The sequence below is a fragment of the Gadus chalcogrammus genome, chromosome 12 (assembly GCF_026213295.1).
Source record: "Gadus chalcogrammus isolate NIFS_2021 chromosome 12, NIFS_Gcha_1.0, whole genome shotgun sequence".
Taxonomy (NCBI): domain Eukaryota; kingdom Metazoa; phylum Chordata; class Actinopteri; order Gadiformes; family Gadidae; genus Gadus; species Gadus chalcogrammus.
In genome coordinates this window covers 17,872,377-17,891,661 of record NC_079423.1, presented here as the reverse complement: position 1 = coordinate 17,891,661, position 19,285 = coordinate 17,872,377, and the positions used below count along the sequence as shown (strand labels likewise).

General features: G+C 50.6%; 2 protein-coding genes across 2 annotated transcripts in view; one reads left to right on the top strand and one right to left on the bottom strand.

Annotated features, from left to right (window-relative positions):
• The window catches only part of LOC130393537 (basic proline-rich protein-like), a gene marked incomplete at its 5' end in the record, with an annotated part of 100,403 nt that overhangs the window by 8,019 nt on the left and 73,099 nt on the right, over positions 1–19,285 (bottom strand). Inside the window, one exon of the mRNA XM_056604212.1 lies at positions 10,594–11,155. Coding sequence (XP_056460187.1) covers positions 10,594–11,155 — 562 coding nt within the window. The remainder of the gene's footprint in view (positions 1–10,593; positions 11,156–19,285) is intronic.
• On the top strand, positions 43–4,748 carry barhl2 (BarH-like homeobox 2). The gene is given in 5 exon segments (XM_056603743.1): positions 43–304; positions 307–377; positions 379–628; positions 2,298–2,523; positions 3,954–4,748. Coding segments are annotated over 5 exon segments (1,122 nt in total). The 3' UTR covers positions 4,267–4,748.

Here is a 19,285-nt window from a genome sequence, read left to right as displayed (position 1 = left end):
GCGCGGTCGGTGTTATGAAGACGTGTTTCCCGCGGTGTTAACATGGACGGGTCCAGCTTTGGAATAGACACTATCCTCTCGAGCGCCTCGAACCCGGGTCCGGTCCCCGCGGCCGCCATGATGAGCGCAGACTCGCGCCTCGGAGACTCGCGCCTCGGAGAGGCCAGGGCGGCGGACGCACGGAGCCATGCGACGCCGTCCCCCGCGTGCTCGGACATAGACACGGTGGGCACGGAGCCCTCGTCCCCCATCTCAGTTACCATGGACACCCCGGACAGTCCCCAGCATCCGCTGCATCCCCATCACCACCACCTCCACAGCAGCAACAGCCTCCACCACCAGCACCACCTCCTCCACCTCAGCCAGCACCACCCGCTGGCGGGCGGTGCCGCCGCGCGCACAGCCACCTCGTCCTTCCTCATCAAAGACATCCTCGGCGACAGCAAGCCGCTGGCCGCGTGCGCCCCGTACAGCACGAGCGTCCCGTCGCCGCCCGACCACCACCACCACCACCACGCGCCAAAGGGCGAGAGCGCCTCGCCGGGAGCGGACGGCTTTCGGCCGAAGCTCGAGCAGGACGAGCTGAGGGCGAAGCGGGAAGAGCTGCAGCACGAGATGAAATGCAACGGTACGTAGAGCACGAAATAACAAAAGGTTTACCATGTTTTTTTATCAACTAAGACGGTTTAATGTTTTATATAGGTGTTTATATTAATAAGTGTCTCAGGGTTGGAGAGGAATGAACGTGTTTTAAATGGTAGAGCGGAGTTTGACGTGTGTATAAAAATGTTTTAATGATAGAGAGGAATGTAACGTGCTTTAATGTTATATATGACATTTGCTAAATGTTAGTCAGGAGTAGAAAATACTGCAATTGTTGGAGTAGGAATTGTCGATTTTATAATGTTTTAGAAGAGAATATTAAATGTTTTAAATGTGTCGGTATATTGGAGTAAGAAATATGAAATCGTTTCGGACTGTGGTTTATAGAATAGTGTGCTGTGGTAGTCTGAGAACTATATTAAATAATGCCGACTGCAATATCATTTAATATAATAGGCCTACTGTTATAATATTTGAAATAATACTAGTCTACAAGCGTTCGAAATTCCCAACTGTGTGTTTAATCTGACGGGTGAAGAAATCTGCTGCAAGATTTAAGTCTGCTCCGATGCATCTGTATATATTTAGAAAAGTCTTAGCATAAATTACATTTCCCTAGATGAACTACAAAAACATTACACGATTTTACAAGCATGAGGATGATAGTCAATTTACAATAAAACTAGGCCTAGTACTAATGCATTTTATAATTCAGGTCTGTTCTGATAATATTAAGGTAACACGCATAGTAATGTTGAAACCGAATAATAATGTAGGTATTAATGCAAACAGAGAAACAACGGCGTTATAAGACAGATAACCCACAGTGTTACAAAACAGATAACCTGTGTTATAAACCAGGGCGTTATAAGACGGATCTGCTACAGCAGACGGGAGGCGCAAGGCCCCTCGTGGCTCAATTAGCGACATGATTGATCCTCCGCGAGGCGCCCGGAAAACACATACAAATAGAGGGGATCACTGATCGATCGACGTATCGATTTCTCGTTTTCTATTGAGGAAAGAAATGAGGAAAGAAAAGCTAAGTTGACGAATGAAGTTGAGCTTGAGTGGTCGAGTTTTTCTGAGGCTTAGGCCTTGGTTCAGCGGGCCTCTTGTTGTGGATCCTGCGACCTTAAAACGTCCCAGTCGAGCATCTGCTCCATTAAGTGTGTGTGTGTTACACTTAAACACACGTTTCCCTTTCAGCTCAGTATTATAGTATTTTTATCTCTCCTATTGTGCGTAAGAACGAGCGGATTAATTCACGAAATGAAATAGCCTACTTGGATCGCCGGCTTCTTCAGCCGGTCAAGTAGGCCTACAAAATAACAACTAATACACTATATAATACACAGAGAACCCAAGAACAACTCTATTGGTCTTCATGTTGTTTTAACTGAGTCCTTTTAATCTTGTATTATCATGATGGAGATCGAACGGCTCCTCTACTGATACCGACACGCAGCCGTACCGATGGACCTTTACGCGCACACCGGGTCTTTCCTGGATACATTCTCAAGGGATTTAGTGATGACCTTATTATCTGATATTATCGTGTACACATTGTAGTCATCCAAACGTGTGTTCTTATTTGTATAGTCCGACTTATCATTTCCCTCCGGGATTCAGACTAGCGTCTCTCACATCAGAACCCCGCAGAAACTCACGCCTTGCTTTCTCCCCCGACGCAGGCAACAAGGAGGAGGGCGAGCGGGAGATCTCGAGCAGCAGAGACAGCCCCCCGGCCCGCTCCAAGAAGCCCCGCAAGGCGCGCACGGCCTTCTCCGACCACCAGCTCAACCAGCTCGAGCGCAGCTTCGAGCGGCAGAAGTACCTGAGCGTGCAGGACCGCATGGACCTCGCGGCGGCGCTCAACCTCACCGACACGCAGGTCAAGACCTGGTACCAGAACCGACGGTACGGACCGCCGGCCTTACTGACTGTCTGTCTGTCTGTCTGTCTGTCTGTCTGTCTGTCTGTCTGTCTGTCTGTCTGTCTGTCTGTCTGTCTGTCTGTCTGTCTGTCTGTCTGTCTGTCTCAGTTTGGGTATGTATGTCCCTCTCTCTCTCTCTCCCTCTCTCTCTCTCTCCCTCTCCCTCTCCCTCTCCCTCTCTCTCTCTCTCTCTCTCTCTCTCTCTCTCTCTCTCGCTCTCTCTCTCTCTCTCTCTCTCTCTCTCTCTCTCTCTCTCTCTCTCTCTCTCTCTCTCTCTCTCTCTCTCCTCTCTCTCTCTCTCTCTCTCTCTCTCTCTCTCTCTCTCTCTCTCTCTCTCAGTTTATTATTTCGTTTTAAATTAAGTAAGTTGATATTTGAGAGTCGGAGGCTGAAGGCCCTGTGGTTAACTGATTAAGCTGATTAATTGTTCTAAAGGGTTTAACTGTTTACTTTTTTTTTTATCTGTCTAACAGTTGAACTGTTTAACTGTGTACACTCACTGGCTGATTTTCAATTGATCCACGGCGCTCTAACATGTAATATGTGTGTAATATATAATTTTACTGGTTGGGCTACATTAATATTGCATAAACAAATACTTCAATTTAACGTAATTTCCTCTCTTGTAGCCTTTAGTCTGGAGTCAGTGTTGTGACTTTATTTGATATTGATATTTAATTGTATAATATGTTTAAGTTATATTCCCCCTCGGGATCATAATTTAACTCTCAAAACATCTCGGGTTTATGTTCAGAATCCACACCAAGCATTTGGATTTGAAATAACCGGATAGTAGCCTTCTACTTTATAATGTATTCCTGTGTTCGTATATGGAGGCTAGATGTTATTCTGCGGTTATTATTATTTTATTATTTATTTTAAACGGCGCAGAGAAGCAGTGTGATTACGCGTCAACACCGTCTTCACACTCCAAAGCTTTATTAACAAACCGCGCGATAACAGAACATCACGATGTGTCGGGACAATATATTTATTTATATGAGCTGTATTTATTTATATTATATCAAGACATATGTGTGTGTTGCACATATCCTGGCATCCGATTTGATGTTTTCACAAAGTCACACCGGCGAGGCGGCCAAACCAGTTCCAGCCTGCTGCTGTTTGAACAACATATCGATTATTTATTAATTTAATTATAATTATTGGAACCACGCTAAGTCATCATTTATTGGCAGCAGTGAAGTTGTTAATTTTAACATTTAACGCGGAAGACGGTAAATAAAATAAACCAACGAATGCAACTGTTTGGAATTAACCCCTAATCACCCACCCGTCCATCCCATAATTAGGTCTTGGCATGCTAATGAGGGGGGTTGCCATGGGAATGCGGCTGGGCCAGGCTGGGCTAATTAAATAATTAATTAACCCGCGTGTGTTTTTGTGGTTTTAGGACCAAGTGGAAGCGGCAGACGGCGGTTGGGCTCGAGCTGCTGGCGGAGGCCGGAAACTACTCCGCCCTGCAGCGGATGTTCCCCTCGCCGTACTTCTACCACCCCAGCCTGCTGGGCACTATGGACGGCAGCACGGCGGCAGCGGCGGCCGCGGCCATGTACAGCAGCATGTACCGGACTCCCTCGGCGCCGCACCCCGGCCTGCAGAGGCCTCTGGTCCCCCGGGTGCTGATCCACGGCCTCGGGCCGGGGGGGCAGCCGGCTCTGAACCCCCTGGGCCAGCCCATGCAGGGCGCGCCGCACGCCCGATAGAAACAGACTGAGACGAACCCCGAACAGCGAAAGCGACGACCGCAGCGACCGGTGGGACGCGCGGGGTGCGTGCGTGAGACGTGCGAGACGCGGGGAATTACGCACGGAGGACACGCGGACACGCGCACGCGGGACGTTTTAACGCAGAGACTCTAAAGACGTTTGAGCGCTGAAGGAGCTTATTTAAGAGGAGAGGGAGAAGGACTAAAGCGGACGTGAAGGAGCTTCGATGTCTGGTTGATTGTTTTGTTTGTCTTTTGTACAAATCCACTTAAATTAGCGAATAAACTTCTAAAGTTTATTAGATGAGGAGGGAGAAGCGAATGAATAAAGTACTGATACGAAACGGAACGCGTCTGGTGGATTCTGATCAGAAACATGAGGGATGGAAATCAAACTCCATCCTACCCCGAGGACTGGTGGAGTAGGTAATGGTGGAGTACTGGTGTAGTTCTACTGGTGTAGCTCTGTGGAGTGGTACTGATACTGGTGGAGTTGTAGGCCTACTGGTTCTACTGGGGCACTTCTCCTCGGCCTACTCCTCTAATCCGATTCAGATTACGTCATTTATCCGTCGCTCCAGATAAAGTAATATATCGAATGTATTTCTAGACCGGAGTAGGCTGTAAAATCACTTTAAATTAAACCACTGCGCTTTGCTCTTAGAGGGATAAATTACAAACGGGAGTCGCAATTTAACATGAATAAACATTTTAACGGCCTTTTATATTATCGTAGCAGCTTGGTTTAAAATGGTCTTCGTAACGCAAGCAGTGCCCGCGTGGCTGGAAGTGAACCCCCGACCCCCCCCCCCCCCCCCCCGTGGTGGGACCGCTCCGTTGGAGAGCAGCTGTTCCCGGGGTCTCGTGGGGTGTTCCGCTCTTCCGTGGGGTGTCTCGTGGCATGGTGGACATGGGAGGACAATCTTTTGACATAATCTTCTGCTTGATGACCAACAGCCGTCAGCGCGACGTGCATGTTCCCACGGAGACGAGCCAGCGTGTATCTGACGGGGCAGAGATGTTCATATAGACGGGGGACTCCAGAATAGCCTGGAGTTATTACAGTCAGGGCATTCAGCACACGCTTTTATCCATAGATATAGATTTACAATAAATACATTTGTCAGGAGAAAGAGAAACAATATACCGCTGTCGGTACAGTAAGGATACAGTGCCAAACATTAACAATCTCTCGGTTAACCCTACAAAGGATAACTCTAGAATATAGTTGGATATATATATATATATATATATATATATATATCCAGGTTTTTGGAGTTATATAGGCTAGAGGAGTAGGCTAAACTGGAGTTATATGAGGGATAATATAATAATCTGGAGTTATATGAGGACTCTAGAATAACCGGGAGTTATTTAGAGAGAACACTATAATAATCTGGAGTTATATGGAGGATAACTTTACAATAATCGGAGAGATTAAAACTGTTATGTTTTGATCCTAAATATCCGTGAGCTCCAACCAGGCAGGCCCCCAGCTGCGACCCCTCCAGCTGGGACCCCCATCATGTGACGGTGTCACCAATCCGTTTTTGTGATGTTCAGTCCTGAAGGCCTTCACATGCGCGTGCCCTGGGGAGTCCTGACGAGGACGCGCGTTATGGGATTGGATTTTCACAATAAAAGCGCTCCGGGACCCGTTCTGCCGCGGCTCGCTGTGACCGTTTGCGGAATTCGCTGTTTTTAAAATTCCAGTTTAAACCAAAGTGACCTTCCTTTATCTGCAACACGGGAGCACATGCGCTGGAGCGTTTATCACAGAAACACGTGTTTATTATAATATAGACTTTATTCTCATCATGTAGGCCTATTTTAAATACAATTACAATTAAAAGCAATGGGCCATCCCCTTTATTTTCTAAAGGCATTTTTTTTTTTGGACACCATTTAAGACACACACACACACACACACACACACACACACACACACACAATATAAGGCATAATGTATTATATATTTTAATTTTATTTGATCATGTTGATTTAATTGCGCATTAAAAAATAAAATAATAAAAAAAAAACTGATATTGAAGGCTGAACCAGGTTTTACGCTTATACGGATACCTAAATCTTTTCTATCTTGGCCTTTTTGGGTTCGTCTGTCCGTCACTTTCCTCTCTCGGTCTCCAGGTTAGGATAAGTGTAAGTGGGTTAGTGGTTTGGGTTACTGTTAGTTGTTGAGGGTTAGTGGTATAAGTTTAGTGTTTGTGGTTTAGGGTTAGTGTGGTTTAGGGTTAGTGTTAGTGGTTAAGGGTTAGTGTTAGTGGTTCAGACCATGTATTGTTTGTCAGACATGGACCTTTCTATAAGAGAATAAAAGGTCTCTAACAACGGCCTGACGCTCATCTAAAAATATAAAATGTAAGCAAATATGGCGAGGCTCCATAATTCCAGGGAGATGTAATATTCTATATTTAATATCAGGGCCCATATTGTCCTTTTAGCGGCTCCCTATTAGGCAGAAGTGCCGACGTGTTGTTCATCTGCAACATGACTTATTGATGCTCTCCGCGGGGGCTCGGTTCATTAATAATAACCCGTGCAGTAGCCCTCTTGTTACTGCTGGGATCTGGTTGGCTGTCGACCACCATTAGCTTTTAAATAAGAAATTTAACGTTTAACCTTTTTTATATTAGTTAGACCCAAATTGGGCAAACGCCAAAATGTGAGTAAAAATTGCACGAGGTTGAGTTTTTATCGTGTATTTATTATTGAGATTATGCCCATTTTTCCTTATTGTATTTTTATCCGCTCGTTTTAATTTACACGGAATGTAAAGACGAAAAGAGCAGATCCATCTGCGGTTACCACTTCGTGCTGAACAGATTTAAAACACATTCCCCCGGCGTCGTCTGCCAGATCCACACCTTTCTCTTTTTTCCAGAGTGTTTAATGGAGACATGCGTTTGTTGAAAAGGGTAGCGGGCTTTAACAAAGGTGATTAGGGCTCCTCTCTGCACGACACCCCCCCCAGACCAGATGGCCGTGAGAGGCGTTGCTCCGGGAAAGCTTGTTGAGCAATTTAATTGCCACATTTTCCAAGCGATATGCTGGTGGGATATATTCGTCATTACCGTAATGAGGTAACATTTGGTCTGCTTGGCCTCTCATTATCACATCTCTTACGTCACAAATCTAAGCCCCGCCCCGTTGGGCTGAGAAGTAACGTTGGATATTTGTACGCTTTTAATTTTTGTAGAATCCAGCACACGATGCGGTGACTTTTACACCAGCGAGTGTTTGGGTATGACTGCTTAAATATCCATGTTCAACTTAAGAGGAAAGTAAACTTTCTCTATGAGTGCTGGTAGCTATCGCCATCCTTGAAATTAATCATGGATATCTTCATATACAGACCTATATATCCACAGCATTTTGGCCTTATTAGAATTCCATTTTTTGGTTCCCTAATGATTCGGTTTCCTGAGGTTAATAAATGGATGTCGAGTGTTTTTGAGGAGATTAAATTGAATATCAAATTTTTTTTTTTTTTATTTCCAATGACCAGCTGGATAGTTTGAGGTTTACTGAAGCCAAAGACGGATTAAACATCTGAACAATAATATTATTTTCTTCTTAAATTACATCTCTTATAACCAGGTGACGTGTGAGACCAGGACTTCACCTGGGGTCACTGAGCTCAGAGCAAATATGATCCGCTTCAATCTGGATCTTCTTTTGTTTACAAGCCTGAAGAACAACTTAACACTCCTGTATAACGTGGTGGCTGTGCTCTCTCCTTCCACGCCTCCACCCATCCCCCTCTACCCCCACCATCCCTCTCTCCATCACTCCAACGCCCCTCCACCCACGCCTCCACCCATCCCCCTCTACCCCCCACCATCCCTCTCTCCATCACTCCAACGCCCCTCCACCTACATCTCCACCCATCCCTCCACTCACCCCTCCAGCCCCCCCCCGTCTCCAGACCAGCCTCTCCTCAGAGCTCCCAGCCTCTCCTCAGAGCTCCCTGCCTCTGCTCAGAGCTCCCTGCCTCTCCTCAGAGCTCCCTGCCTCTCCTCAGAGCTCCCTGCCTCTCCTCAGAGCTCCCAGCCTCTCCTCAGAGCTCCCTGCCTCTCCTCAGAGCTCCCTGCCTCTCCTCAGAGCTCCCTGCCTCTCCTCAGAGCTCCCTGCCTCTCTTCAGAGCTCCCTGCCTCTCCTCAGAGCTCCCTGCCTCTGCTCAGAGCTCCCTGCCTCTCCTCAGAGCTCCCTGCCTCTCCTCAGAGCTCCCTGCCTCTCTTCAGAGCTCCCTGCCTCTCCTCAGAGCTCCCTGCCTCTCTTCAGAGCTCCCTGCCTCTCCTCAGAGCTCCCTGCCTCTCCTCAGAGCTCCCTGCCTCTCCTCAGAGCTCCCTGCCTCTCCTCAGAGCTCCCTGCCTCTCCTCAGAGCTCCCTGCCTCTGCTCAGCGTTGCGGTTGAATGATGCTTTCACCGCGGCGCATCAGGGTTTAAACGGCCTCATCATTTCAGCAAATCCAGCCACTATCTCCTCGCTCTCCCCCTCTCCCTGTCTCCCTCTCTCTCCCTCTCTCCCCCTCTCCCTTCCCCGAGTGACAGGACAGCTGATGGCACAGAAGCTACGATACCTTTCAAGTTTCAAACCGGGCGCCGTCACATCATGCGACCGCACAACGAAAAGAAAAAAAAAAGGGAAGAATCCAGTCTGTCAGCAGTGATGTCAAGAGCTTGGTTTTTTACACAGCAATTAGAGTCTTCATCACCGCGCGGTGATGTCAGCTCTCATTACCGCCCGGCAACGGCTAATTGCTTCAAGGTTAAAGTAACGGATCTGACGGCATTATATTTTAAGTGACAGACTAGTATTCTGCGGTTGCGTCGCACACGGCGCGGCTCCCACATGAAGGCACGATGGGATTAAACAGAAAGTGAAAGTAACTGTACATCATATTGGAGGGGCTAAGTAGCTGACTGTAGTTATTCAGCCATCACACACACCAGCTCTTCAGAATCCGCTCTGTACCGAACCCCGGGGAGGGAGCGAGGTTCCCCCCCCTCTATCTGGAACGGCGGGTTCTGAGGTAGGCTGGGGTTAGTTTATTGAGGTAGGGGGGAGCAGGCTGGGGTTAGTTTACTGAGGTAGGGGGGAGCAGGCTGGGGTTAGTTTACTGAGGTAGGGGGGAGCAGGCTGGGGTTAGTTTACTGAGGTAGAGAGACGAGGTTGGGTTTAGTTTACTGAGGTAGGGAGGTGAGGTTGGGGTTAGTTTACTGAGGTAGAGGGGTGTGGCTGGGGTTAGTTTACTGAGGTAGGGGGGAGCAGGCTGGGGTTAGTTTACTGAGGTAGAGGGGTGAGGCTGGGGTTAGTTTACTGAGGTAGGGAGGTGAGGTTGGGGTTAGTTTACTGAGGTAGAGAGACGAGGTTGGGTTTAGTTTACTGAGGTAGAGGGGTGAGGCTGGGGTTAGTTTACTGAGGTAGAGGGGTGAGGCTGGGGTTAGTTTACTGAGGTAGGGAGTTGAGGTGGCGTTGTTTCTCTCAGGGAGAGGCCGGGGTGGGGCGGCACAGAGGAGCTTCAGCTGGTCTCTCCCAGACGGAGACGCCCCTGTTGTGAGCGCCGGCCTCCAGCCCTCTCTGTCGCTCTGTGAACCCGGCTAATGAAGAAATTGAACAAAATTGGGCTAAATGAATTCTGGGTCGGGGGGGGGGGGGGGGGGGGGTCAGTGGGAAAGGAGGGAGTCTTTCAAGTGAGCAGTTGTTTACCCAGGGCTCGGCAGAATACCTGACGCTTTGAACTGATTGTTTGTTTAACCGCTGCTGGGAGCGCGTTCCCCGAGGTCTGCGCGGCGTGGATCTGAGGCCGCGGCGTGGCCGCCTAATGAGAAGCTCTTTGAGTAATTAGCGCTCGCTAGCTCCACGGCGTGCGGATCGTTTGAGTACCTCGACACGCGGAGCGGGCGGGGGGGGGGGGGGGGGGGGGGGGGCGGGGGGGAGTCGACGTCGGGTGATGAAAGCGCGGTGGAAGATGGGGGTTAATGAACATTAGCATGTTAAGTTCATCTCTCGCCCCCCCTCTTTGTTCTTCCCCAGGATGCGCCATTGTTGATGTAATCGGACAATTAGCGGCATGCTACGCGTTAGTGGCATGCTAGGCTGTAGCAGCGTGCTACGTGTTAGCAGACAGGGTCCTGGGGGGGAGTGGCCACTTCATGGTGGTAATTAGCAGACGGGGGGGGGGGGGGGGGGGGGCGTCTTGGAGGAGGAGATGGAACAATGTGGAGGAGGAGGTGGTGGGGCGATGATGGTGGTGGTGGAGGTAGTAGTGGTGGTGGAGGAGGTGGTGGTGGTGGAGGAGGTGGTGGTGGTGGTGGAGGAGGTGGTGGTGGTGGTGGAGGAGGTGATGGTGGTGGAGGAGGTGGTGGTGATGGTGGTGGTGGAGGAGTTGGAGGTGGTGGTGGTGGTGGAGGAGTTGGAGGTGGTGGTGGTGGTGGTGCTGGTGCTGGTGGGGGAGGTGGTGGTGGTGGTGGTGGTGGAGGAGGTGGAGGTGACGGTGGTGGTGGTGGAGGTGGTGACGGTGGTGGTGGTGGTGGTGGTGGAGGAGGAGGTGGAGGAGGTGGTGGTGGTGGTGGAGGTGCTGGTGCTGGTGGAGGAGGTGGTGGTGGTGGTGGTGGTGGAGGAGGTGGAGGTGACGGTGGTGGTGGTGGTGGTGGTGGTGGAGGAGGTGGTGGTGGTGGTGGTGGAGGTGGTGGTGGTGGTGTAGGAGGTGGTGGTGGTGGTGGTGGTGGAGGTGGTGGTGGTGGAGGAGGTGGAGGTGGTGACGGTGGTGGTGGAGGTGCTGGTGCTGGTGGAGGAGGTGGTGGTGGTGGTGGAGGAGGTGGAGGTGGTGGTGGTGGTGGTGGTGGTGGAGGCAGAAGCGGATCTTCCATTAGGCAAACCTAGGCAAGTGCCTAGGGCCCCAACCAAATCTGTCTTTATTAGGGGCCCCCAAATCTGACCCCCCCAGCCATTACTTAAAAAAAATAAATAAAATTCTAGTAAAAAAACAAAACAAAAATATCAACATAACGCCGAACTAATGCCTAAATAATAATTTGGTGGTGGTGGAGGTGGTGGTGGAGGAGGTGGAGCTGGTGACGGTGGAGGAGGTGGTGCTGGTGGAGGTGGTGGCCTAGGGGGAGCGAGCCCCGCGCTGTCTGCAGCCAGTGGGAGACCACAAACACAGCGCTCCCCTCACGACGCCAGGACATGTCGGGGCCGGCCGGCCGTAAATCAGCGCTAACTCGGCAGCTGGGTGTGAGCTTCCTCCGCCGCCGTCGTCTGGGCGCGGGGGGGGGCGGGGGGGGGTAATGGTGTTGCTCCTTATTCACGGCCAGGACAGGAATACAGCAAAAACACAGTACATAAAATAAAACGGATTTCAGACCCATCGTCTCTAGTGTTGATGTTCTGCTGCTTCGTTATTGGAGGAGGATCGTTCTCTTAGACTGGGTCCAGTCTGTGGTTTGGACTGGGTCCAGTCTGTGGTTTAGACTGGGTCCAGTCTGTGGTTTGGACTGGGTCCAGTCTGTGGTTTGGACTGGGTCCAGTCTGTGGTTTGGACTGGGTCCAGTCTGTGGTTTGGACTGGGTCCAGTCTGTGGTTTAGACTGGGTCCAGTCTGTGGTTTGGACTGGGTCCAGTCTGTGGTTTGGACTGGGTCCAGTCTGTGATGGGCCCCCCCAGGCCCCCCAGGCCCCCCAGGGCCCCCACTGGGCCCCCCCTCACCCTGCGTCCCTCTGAGTGTTTGTGTTTGTTGGAGGGTTTGATCACCAGAATGATGCAGGCGGACTCTGGTGATGAGGTCTGAGGGGGGGGGGGGTCTCTGTCTGTCAGACACAGACCCCCCCCCCCCCCCCCCCCCCCCCCTAGAGGAGGGTCTCCGTGGCGGCGGGCGGGGGCGATGGCTCAGAGCAGCGGAGGTGTGACCCCACCCGGAGGGTGTTGCTCCACCCGGAGGGTGTTGCTCCGGCCGTGAGCGAGTTCAGACCTGCTCAGAGCGGAGAGCGCTGGTCTGAGAGGCCTGGTCACCAACATCCCATAATGATCTGATCTATGACCACACAGACACTAACACACCAGACACACACTAACCCACCAAACACACACTAACCCACACAGTAACCAACACACTAACCAACACACTAACCCACCAAACACACACTAACCAACACACTAACCCACCAGACACACACTAACCAACACACTAACCCACCAGACACACACTAACCAACACACTAACCCACCAGACACACACTAACCAACACACACTAACCCACCAAACACACACTAACCAACACACTAACCCACCAAACACACACTAACCCACACAGTAACCAACACATTAACCAACACACTAACCCACCAGACACACACTAACCAACACACACTAACCCACCAAACACACACTAACCCACCAAACACACACTAACACACCAAACACACACTAACCCACCAAACACACACTAACCAACACACTAACCCACCAAACACACATTAACCAACACACTAACCCACCAAACACACACTAACCAACACACTAACCCACCAGACACACACTAACCAACACACTAACCCAGCAAACACACAGTAACCAACACACTAACCCACCAGACACACTCTCTGCTGAGATGAATGAAGTATATCTTATCTTATCTTATCCTATCTTATCTTATCTTATCTTATCTTATTTTATCACCAACCGGACACACGCTAGATGGATTATAATAGTATAATATCAGTTCCTAAAATACTGTATTATTTTATTATACTCCATTATTATAATGATGCTGGATTATAATAGTTTAATATTAGTTCCTAGTTCACTACAATATTAATAAGGATGCTGGATTATAAAAACACATTATTAGTTCATAATCTTCTACAATATTAATAACGATGCTAGATTATAATAGTTGAATTACAATTACACTCCACTACAATATTAATAATGATGCTGGACTATAATACTATAATATCAGTTATTAGTCCTTCAAAATATTAATAATAATGCTGGATTATAATAGTATAATATAATTTACTACTCCTTTACAATATTAATAATAATGCTGGATTATGATAGCATAATATTAGTTACTACTCCTTTATAATACTAATGCTGGATCATAACAGTATAATATTAGTTACTAATCCACTAGAATATTAATCGTGATGCTGGATTAAATAAGTATAACATTGGTTCCCTGGCCACTAGACTATCTTTATAATGATGATGGTATATTATTAGTTCAAACCTTTGTGGTGGGGCGGGTTTACCCAGACCTTGTGGGGGGTCAGCGGGTCAGCGGGGGTCTTCCAGGGTTGGGGACCCCTGTCCTGGCTAACTCATGCAGACAACATGGCCCTGCCTGGGGTACCCTCCTGCCGTCGTCAGGTTTGGGTCTACCCCCCCAGGACTCAGAATGTGTTTACAAATCTGTGTCCCATGTCGTCCGCCGGCCGGCATCGAACCCGGTTCCCCTCCTCAATGGACGCCGTTCCTCTGCGCTAACTAAGGGATGCTCTTTTTACGAGCTCCGTTCCCGCGGGACACAAAGCCCCCCCCCCCCCCCTCAATGGGCAGCTTAACCAGCCGGGTCGGGTCAAGTTGAGGGGGACAAAGGGGACTTTAGTGTCCCAGCCGCCCCCCCCCCCCAGCCGCCCCACAAAGACCCTCGCTGGAAGTGGAGCAAACATTTCATTAAGTGACGACGCTCTGCTCCCAGCGCCCCTCCTCGAGGCCCCAGACCCCCACGCCTCGCTGGGCCGAGGGGTCTTCAGTGACCCCTCGCAGTCTCGTGGTTCCTCAGCGTTGTCCTCACTCAGGGGCCCGTCACTGGCCCTCGGCTCGTGGCTCCTCAGGGAACGGTGAATCCAGGGCCAGGCCTCCCGGAACACTAGGAAGGAGTGGTCGGGCAGATTGTAAAGCTACCTGGTGGAAGGTTGTTTGGTCTTTGGTTCTTCTTGTCTGGTAGCTCTCATCCCTGAAGGGTGTCCTCAATAGAGAGAGGGGAGCATTACTAAGACATCACCTGATTGATCTCCGACCGTGGTGTTCATTCATTCGCTGTATTCAAATCCTGGTGTCCTCTTCGTGTGCCACACCTTTCGTCTGCGGACATGTGCTTTGTGAAGGAGTTTATAAATGGAGCTTTTGTTGGTTGGTGTTACCTGAGAATCTTGAACCTTTTCGTGTGTAAGTTGGCTGTTGATGCCTTGAATCAGTATTTACTTTACGTTCCTTGTAGATTAAGTTCCGAGCGTGGTTTCTGTCAGTGTTGACATGAGGCTACATCAGTAGATACATTTCATACTATACATGTACAGCAGAGGGATTTATAATCTATTCTCCCTGCTGAATCCTATTTGTCACGTTTCAAGTTCTTTGGTTTTCATAGAGGAAGTGTTTGAGTTACATGCTCCTTCATCTACAGAAACACCACCTCCACCATCATCTCCATCACCACCGCCTCCTCCAACCACACCACCACCTCCATCACAACCACCTCCACCTCCACTACCCCCACCACTACCTCCAGCACCACAACCTTCACCGCCAACTCCACCACCGGTACCCCCACCACCTCCATCACAACCACCTCCACCTCCACTACTACCACAACCTCCACTAGCTTCAACACCACCACCCCCACCACCTCCTCCACCAACACAACTCCTCCAGCAGTAGTGGAAGTTTAGCAGGCGCCTGCGTAAACCAGCCAATCACGGAGGGGGGGGGGGGGCCACAGCGGGGCGTGGCGGACCTGCCGGGGCCCGGGGTTTGGGTGAGGGCCCGGCGCTGAAGCGCTTTCATAAGCCGCCACCTAGCAGCCGGGCGGAGCGGCGGCGCAACCAAACAAAACAGAAAACAGGAACAGGCTCGCTGCGATCACGGCTGACATCCAAAGCTAATTTATTCCGGCCCGTTATTTGCTCATGCAGCCTCGCCGTTCGCACACAGAGAGCGTCGCTCTTGAAGGCTAATTTGGAGCACATTTGGCAGATCGCGAGCCCCCCCTCTCTGCCTAAGCATTCCCATCATTTGTCTGAGGAGCGAGCGAACGTGTTATCAGAATCCAGAAGGCATTGATCACCGCGGCCTTTCATACCGCTATCAACGGGAGCAGCTGCTTAGTGCCGCGTCTGTTTGTTTATGCGCTGTTGTTGTTGTTCTTTTCTCCCCATTGTCTCCGCCACGCCGGTACTAGAATAATACTGTCAGCCGCGCGCTTGATTTCCCCACGAAAGTGGGATCCTTCGTGTTCCTGGAATAATGTCGGTAATGAAAGGAGGCGCTTTGCCCGCGTGACACCTTGTCATCCCACGGCGGGGATAAAGATCGCTGGTTTGCGATGGTTAAGGAGGGAACGGCACTCATGGCCACCATTTGAATATCTCATCTCTCTTTGTGCTCCTGGTGAATGAAACAGTGCAGCTCGTCCGGGATGAGGGAATAACCCCTCAGCATCGCGGCGGAACAAACGCCTTTCACCACAACGCTGTCATAATTCATCTCCCGGTATCTTTTTTGTTACTATTATTTCCGACCTTAACTTCATTCTTTACCTCCCTAATTTAATTCAATTACCCCGTGCTTCTGATAGCAGCAGTGCCGCGGTCGGAATCATTCTCCTCTGTTGTTGTCTGACAAGTGTAGTTTAGGTAATGGTCACTTCCTTCGAGGACGCGCTCTCGGCAGAAGCTTTTAGAGGCAGAATGTCAGGTGCGTCGACCGGCGCCACCAAAACCAAACCCCGATCCGCCCGGAAGAAAGGCCCAATTAGAGATCATTTGCCAGAGAAGCTTTCAATGGCCTCCACTCCTGTATCCCTCTCTTTTGTTGACCCTTCCTAAGAGCACCCAGAGGTCCCTGAGAACCCGGAGAGGAACCCGGCCATGATCGCGCTGCTTTCATCTGCACTAGAAGGGTACAAGTGGCGGTCCGCACAGACCCTTTAATCAGCCTAATGCAGCCCCCCGGACCCCCGCCCGGGCCATGCCGGACCGCCAGGACTCAAAGCCCCAGATGGTGGACCTGGTGTAGGGGTGGGGTCAGGGGGTTTGACAGGAGCCACTCAGCCTCGCTGTCTGGCGGCACACGGGCGTGCTGGTCGCACCATCGCCACGGCGACCGGAGCGCTGTCTCTACAAGGCGCCATGTGACGCGGACGGCCGGGTGACGGGTCTTTGTTGAGCTCAAAGGTTCCTACCTTTTATCCCCCAGTCCCTCTGTGGCTCCAGACCCTGAAATATGTATAGCGGCCGTCTGGGGGAGGAATCAAAGCCGGCAGCTCCTCTCTCCGCTCGGCTCAGAAGGGCGTGCAGAGTGTCCGAGTGTCGTCGGGACTCGAACCCGCGACCCGTGGCGGGGGGATGAGGCGCGTGTTGAGGTCTGGATGTCCTGCGGTCAGCTGCCAACACAGAGCGTGTTGTTTCACCAGCCAGCTCATCAGGGACAGTATGGTGCCCCGTATGATGCAATATTCATAACTATTTACGTGGATGTGCTTACATCACTCTGAGGCATAATTAGTCTGTGTGTTGTGTTGGAAATTAAGAACTACAAGGTCATTCGTTGGCTCATGTATCCTAATTAGATGCATTGTATGTGTCTTGGGCAAAGCGTTATATCTAATCATTAAATAAGCCTTATAAGGCGTATTTATGTTTGCATTATTTATTAATAAATGCAAATTTTTGCACAAATTGCTCTAGTGAAAATCATTGACAAGAAACGGTTGAATGGAGCGGATTGTCCTTCACACTGGATAGCAGCTGGTTCTGTGATCAGAGACGATGGTGGGATATAAGGTTACATGAAAGCACAGCAGAGCGTCTTCCTTCCACTCACAGGAGTCCCTTCATCTTTTATCGCATGTATAAAGCAGTTCTAAAGAGCGGTGATTAGGACTATTATCAAGCCATTTAGTCAATTGATCATAAGTGGTCTTTTAATGAGAAATCCATACGCCTTTCAGCGGGCCGTATGTAAACATAACCTTTCATATGAAATAGCCGTTCGCTTCTATGGAAGCCTTCCAGCTAATGCCTTGCTCTCCAAAATGTCCGCCCCCCCCCCCCAGCAGGGTGCTGATGAGGACGGGAAGGGGCGGATGTAATGGAGTCCAGTAGAAAGGGCAGGGAGACACATGGGCCTCCGAGGCATGACATTGTCTTTGACTCGGCAAAGTGCTGACCTCGACAGCCCGCTGCTAACAAGCAGCCCCTCCTCCCCTCAGGAAGGAGGCTAGCTCCTCCCCTCAGCAAGGAGGCTAGCTCCTCCCCCCCAGGAAGGAGGCTAGCTCCTCCCCCCAGGAAGGAGGCTAGCTCCTCCCCTCAGGAAGGAGGCTAGCTCCTCCCCTCAGGAAGGAGGCTAGCTCCGCGGCGCCCGGCTCAGAGCAGAAGCCTCGCCGCACGCCGCTGATTGCTCCGGCGGTTCTCCGAGATGGGCGTCGGCATCTGTCCGCGGCGCGGCGTGGAGTCCTCCCCGCCGCCGGGGCCCCGCCTCCGTTCAGCGGGTCGGATCCTCGCCGAGGCGTTTCCCGCGCCGCGTCTACACGCCGCTTTGACCGCATCAGCGGGCGCCGTCTCCTCTGCCTGCCGTGAATAATTTAGGCTTTCTTTGGAGTTTGTTTTTCAAAGCCACTCTGTGTCAGATGCGAGGGCGAAAGTGGATAAACCCCGCTATCGCTATCGCTATCGACTAGCGGGCGCGTGGGCGAACGGGCCAATCGCGCGCTCCAAAGCTGCCATGCGGCGCTTCCTACGGAGACGGAGGATGCGAGAGCGGGGGATGATTATTTCTCGTTGTCTGCGTTGTTCTCTCCGGACGCAGGAAGCACCTCTCTTTAAGTCAGGCCTCGGTCTCACCGGGTCAAACTACAGATTAATAGGGTCTGTAATTAGATCCCATGAGTGTCCAACACACCTCTAGCCCTCCCTCGGTCTCTCCCTGCCTCCCTCCCTCCCTCCTCCCCTCCCTCCCTCCCTCCCTCCTCCCTCCCTCCGTCCCTGAAGCCTAGTTTATCGTTTCATGATAGATGGTGGCAAGCATCCTTCACCCGTCTCTAAGAATAATAACCGGGATGCCATCTGAGCGGCAGCCAAACATCAGCCCCACTGATGTATTGTTGTGCTGTGATGTTCTCCTTTAGTTACTTTGTTTGTCATCTGTTCCCCAGCTGTCACCATCTCTTCTTCTCCTCTTCTCCTGTTCTGAGGGGAACGGGGAAGCTAACATGATCCTGTAGGCTTTCCACCAGGAACTTTGTTGTAAGAATCTTTCATGGAATCACCAGCTTGATGTTTTCAGAGGCTGCGTCAGGGGAGGGGAATGATCATCAAGGTATCAAGGCTGGCCAACCTTTTAGCACTCTGACGCTCTTCAAAACCATTGAATGAAGAACGCGTCGTGTACAGATGTACATCTCCGGTCTCCATCCTTTCAAACTGGAGGCTTGGAGAGAGAATCACACGTGTCTGGTGTTGTTTCCTGTAATCGCATGTGTCACAATGTCTTCTTGATGATTCAGAACCTATTAGGTTACTCCGTGATCCACGAACCAAAGGGAACCCTGATTGCACTGAAGCTAATTTAACTCTGGATTTAATTGAACAAAACGCCTGGGTTGGGGATGAATTTACCTACGCCCACATCCTCATAAACACGCGCTATGCACAAAGTTTCCACTCCATAACAAGCCATGTTTGACGAGCTGCAGGGGGCTTGTCCTGGGGGGTTGGGGGGGGGGGGTCTCTTGCCACTGATTAAGAAGTGTGGTGGATTCGGCTTCGTAAGCAGCTGACACGCAGCGCTGGCTCCCGGTCGGACCCCGTGTCCAGCATCATTAACTGACCTTACACGTGTAGCCAGGGAGCCACATGGGGGGAGACAGATTGTCCCGCGGCCGCCAGAGACGGAGGTCTTAGGAGGTGATTGCTTTATTCTAACCCATGCAGCGATGCTAATGACCTCTGTGCGGCTGCATTAATGGCCTTTGCTGTCACATTATCAT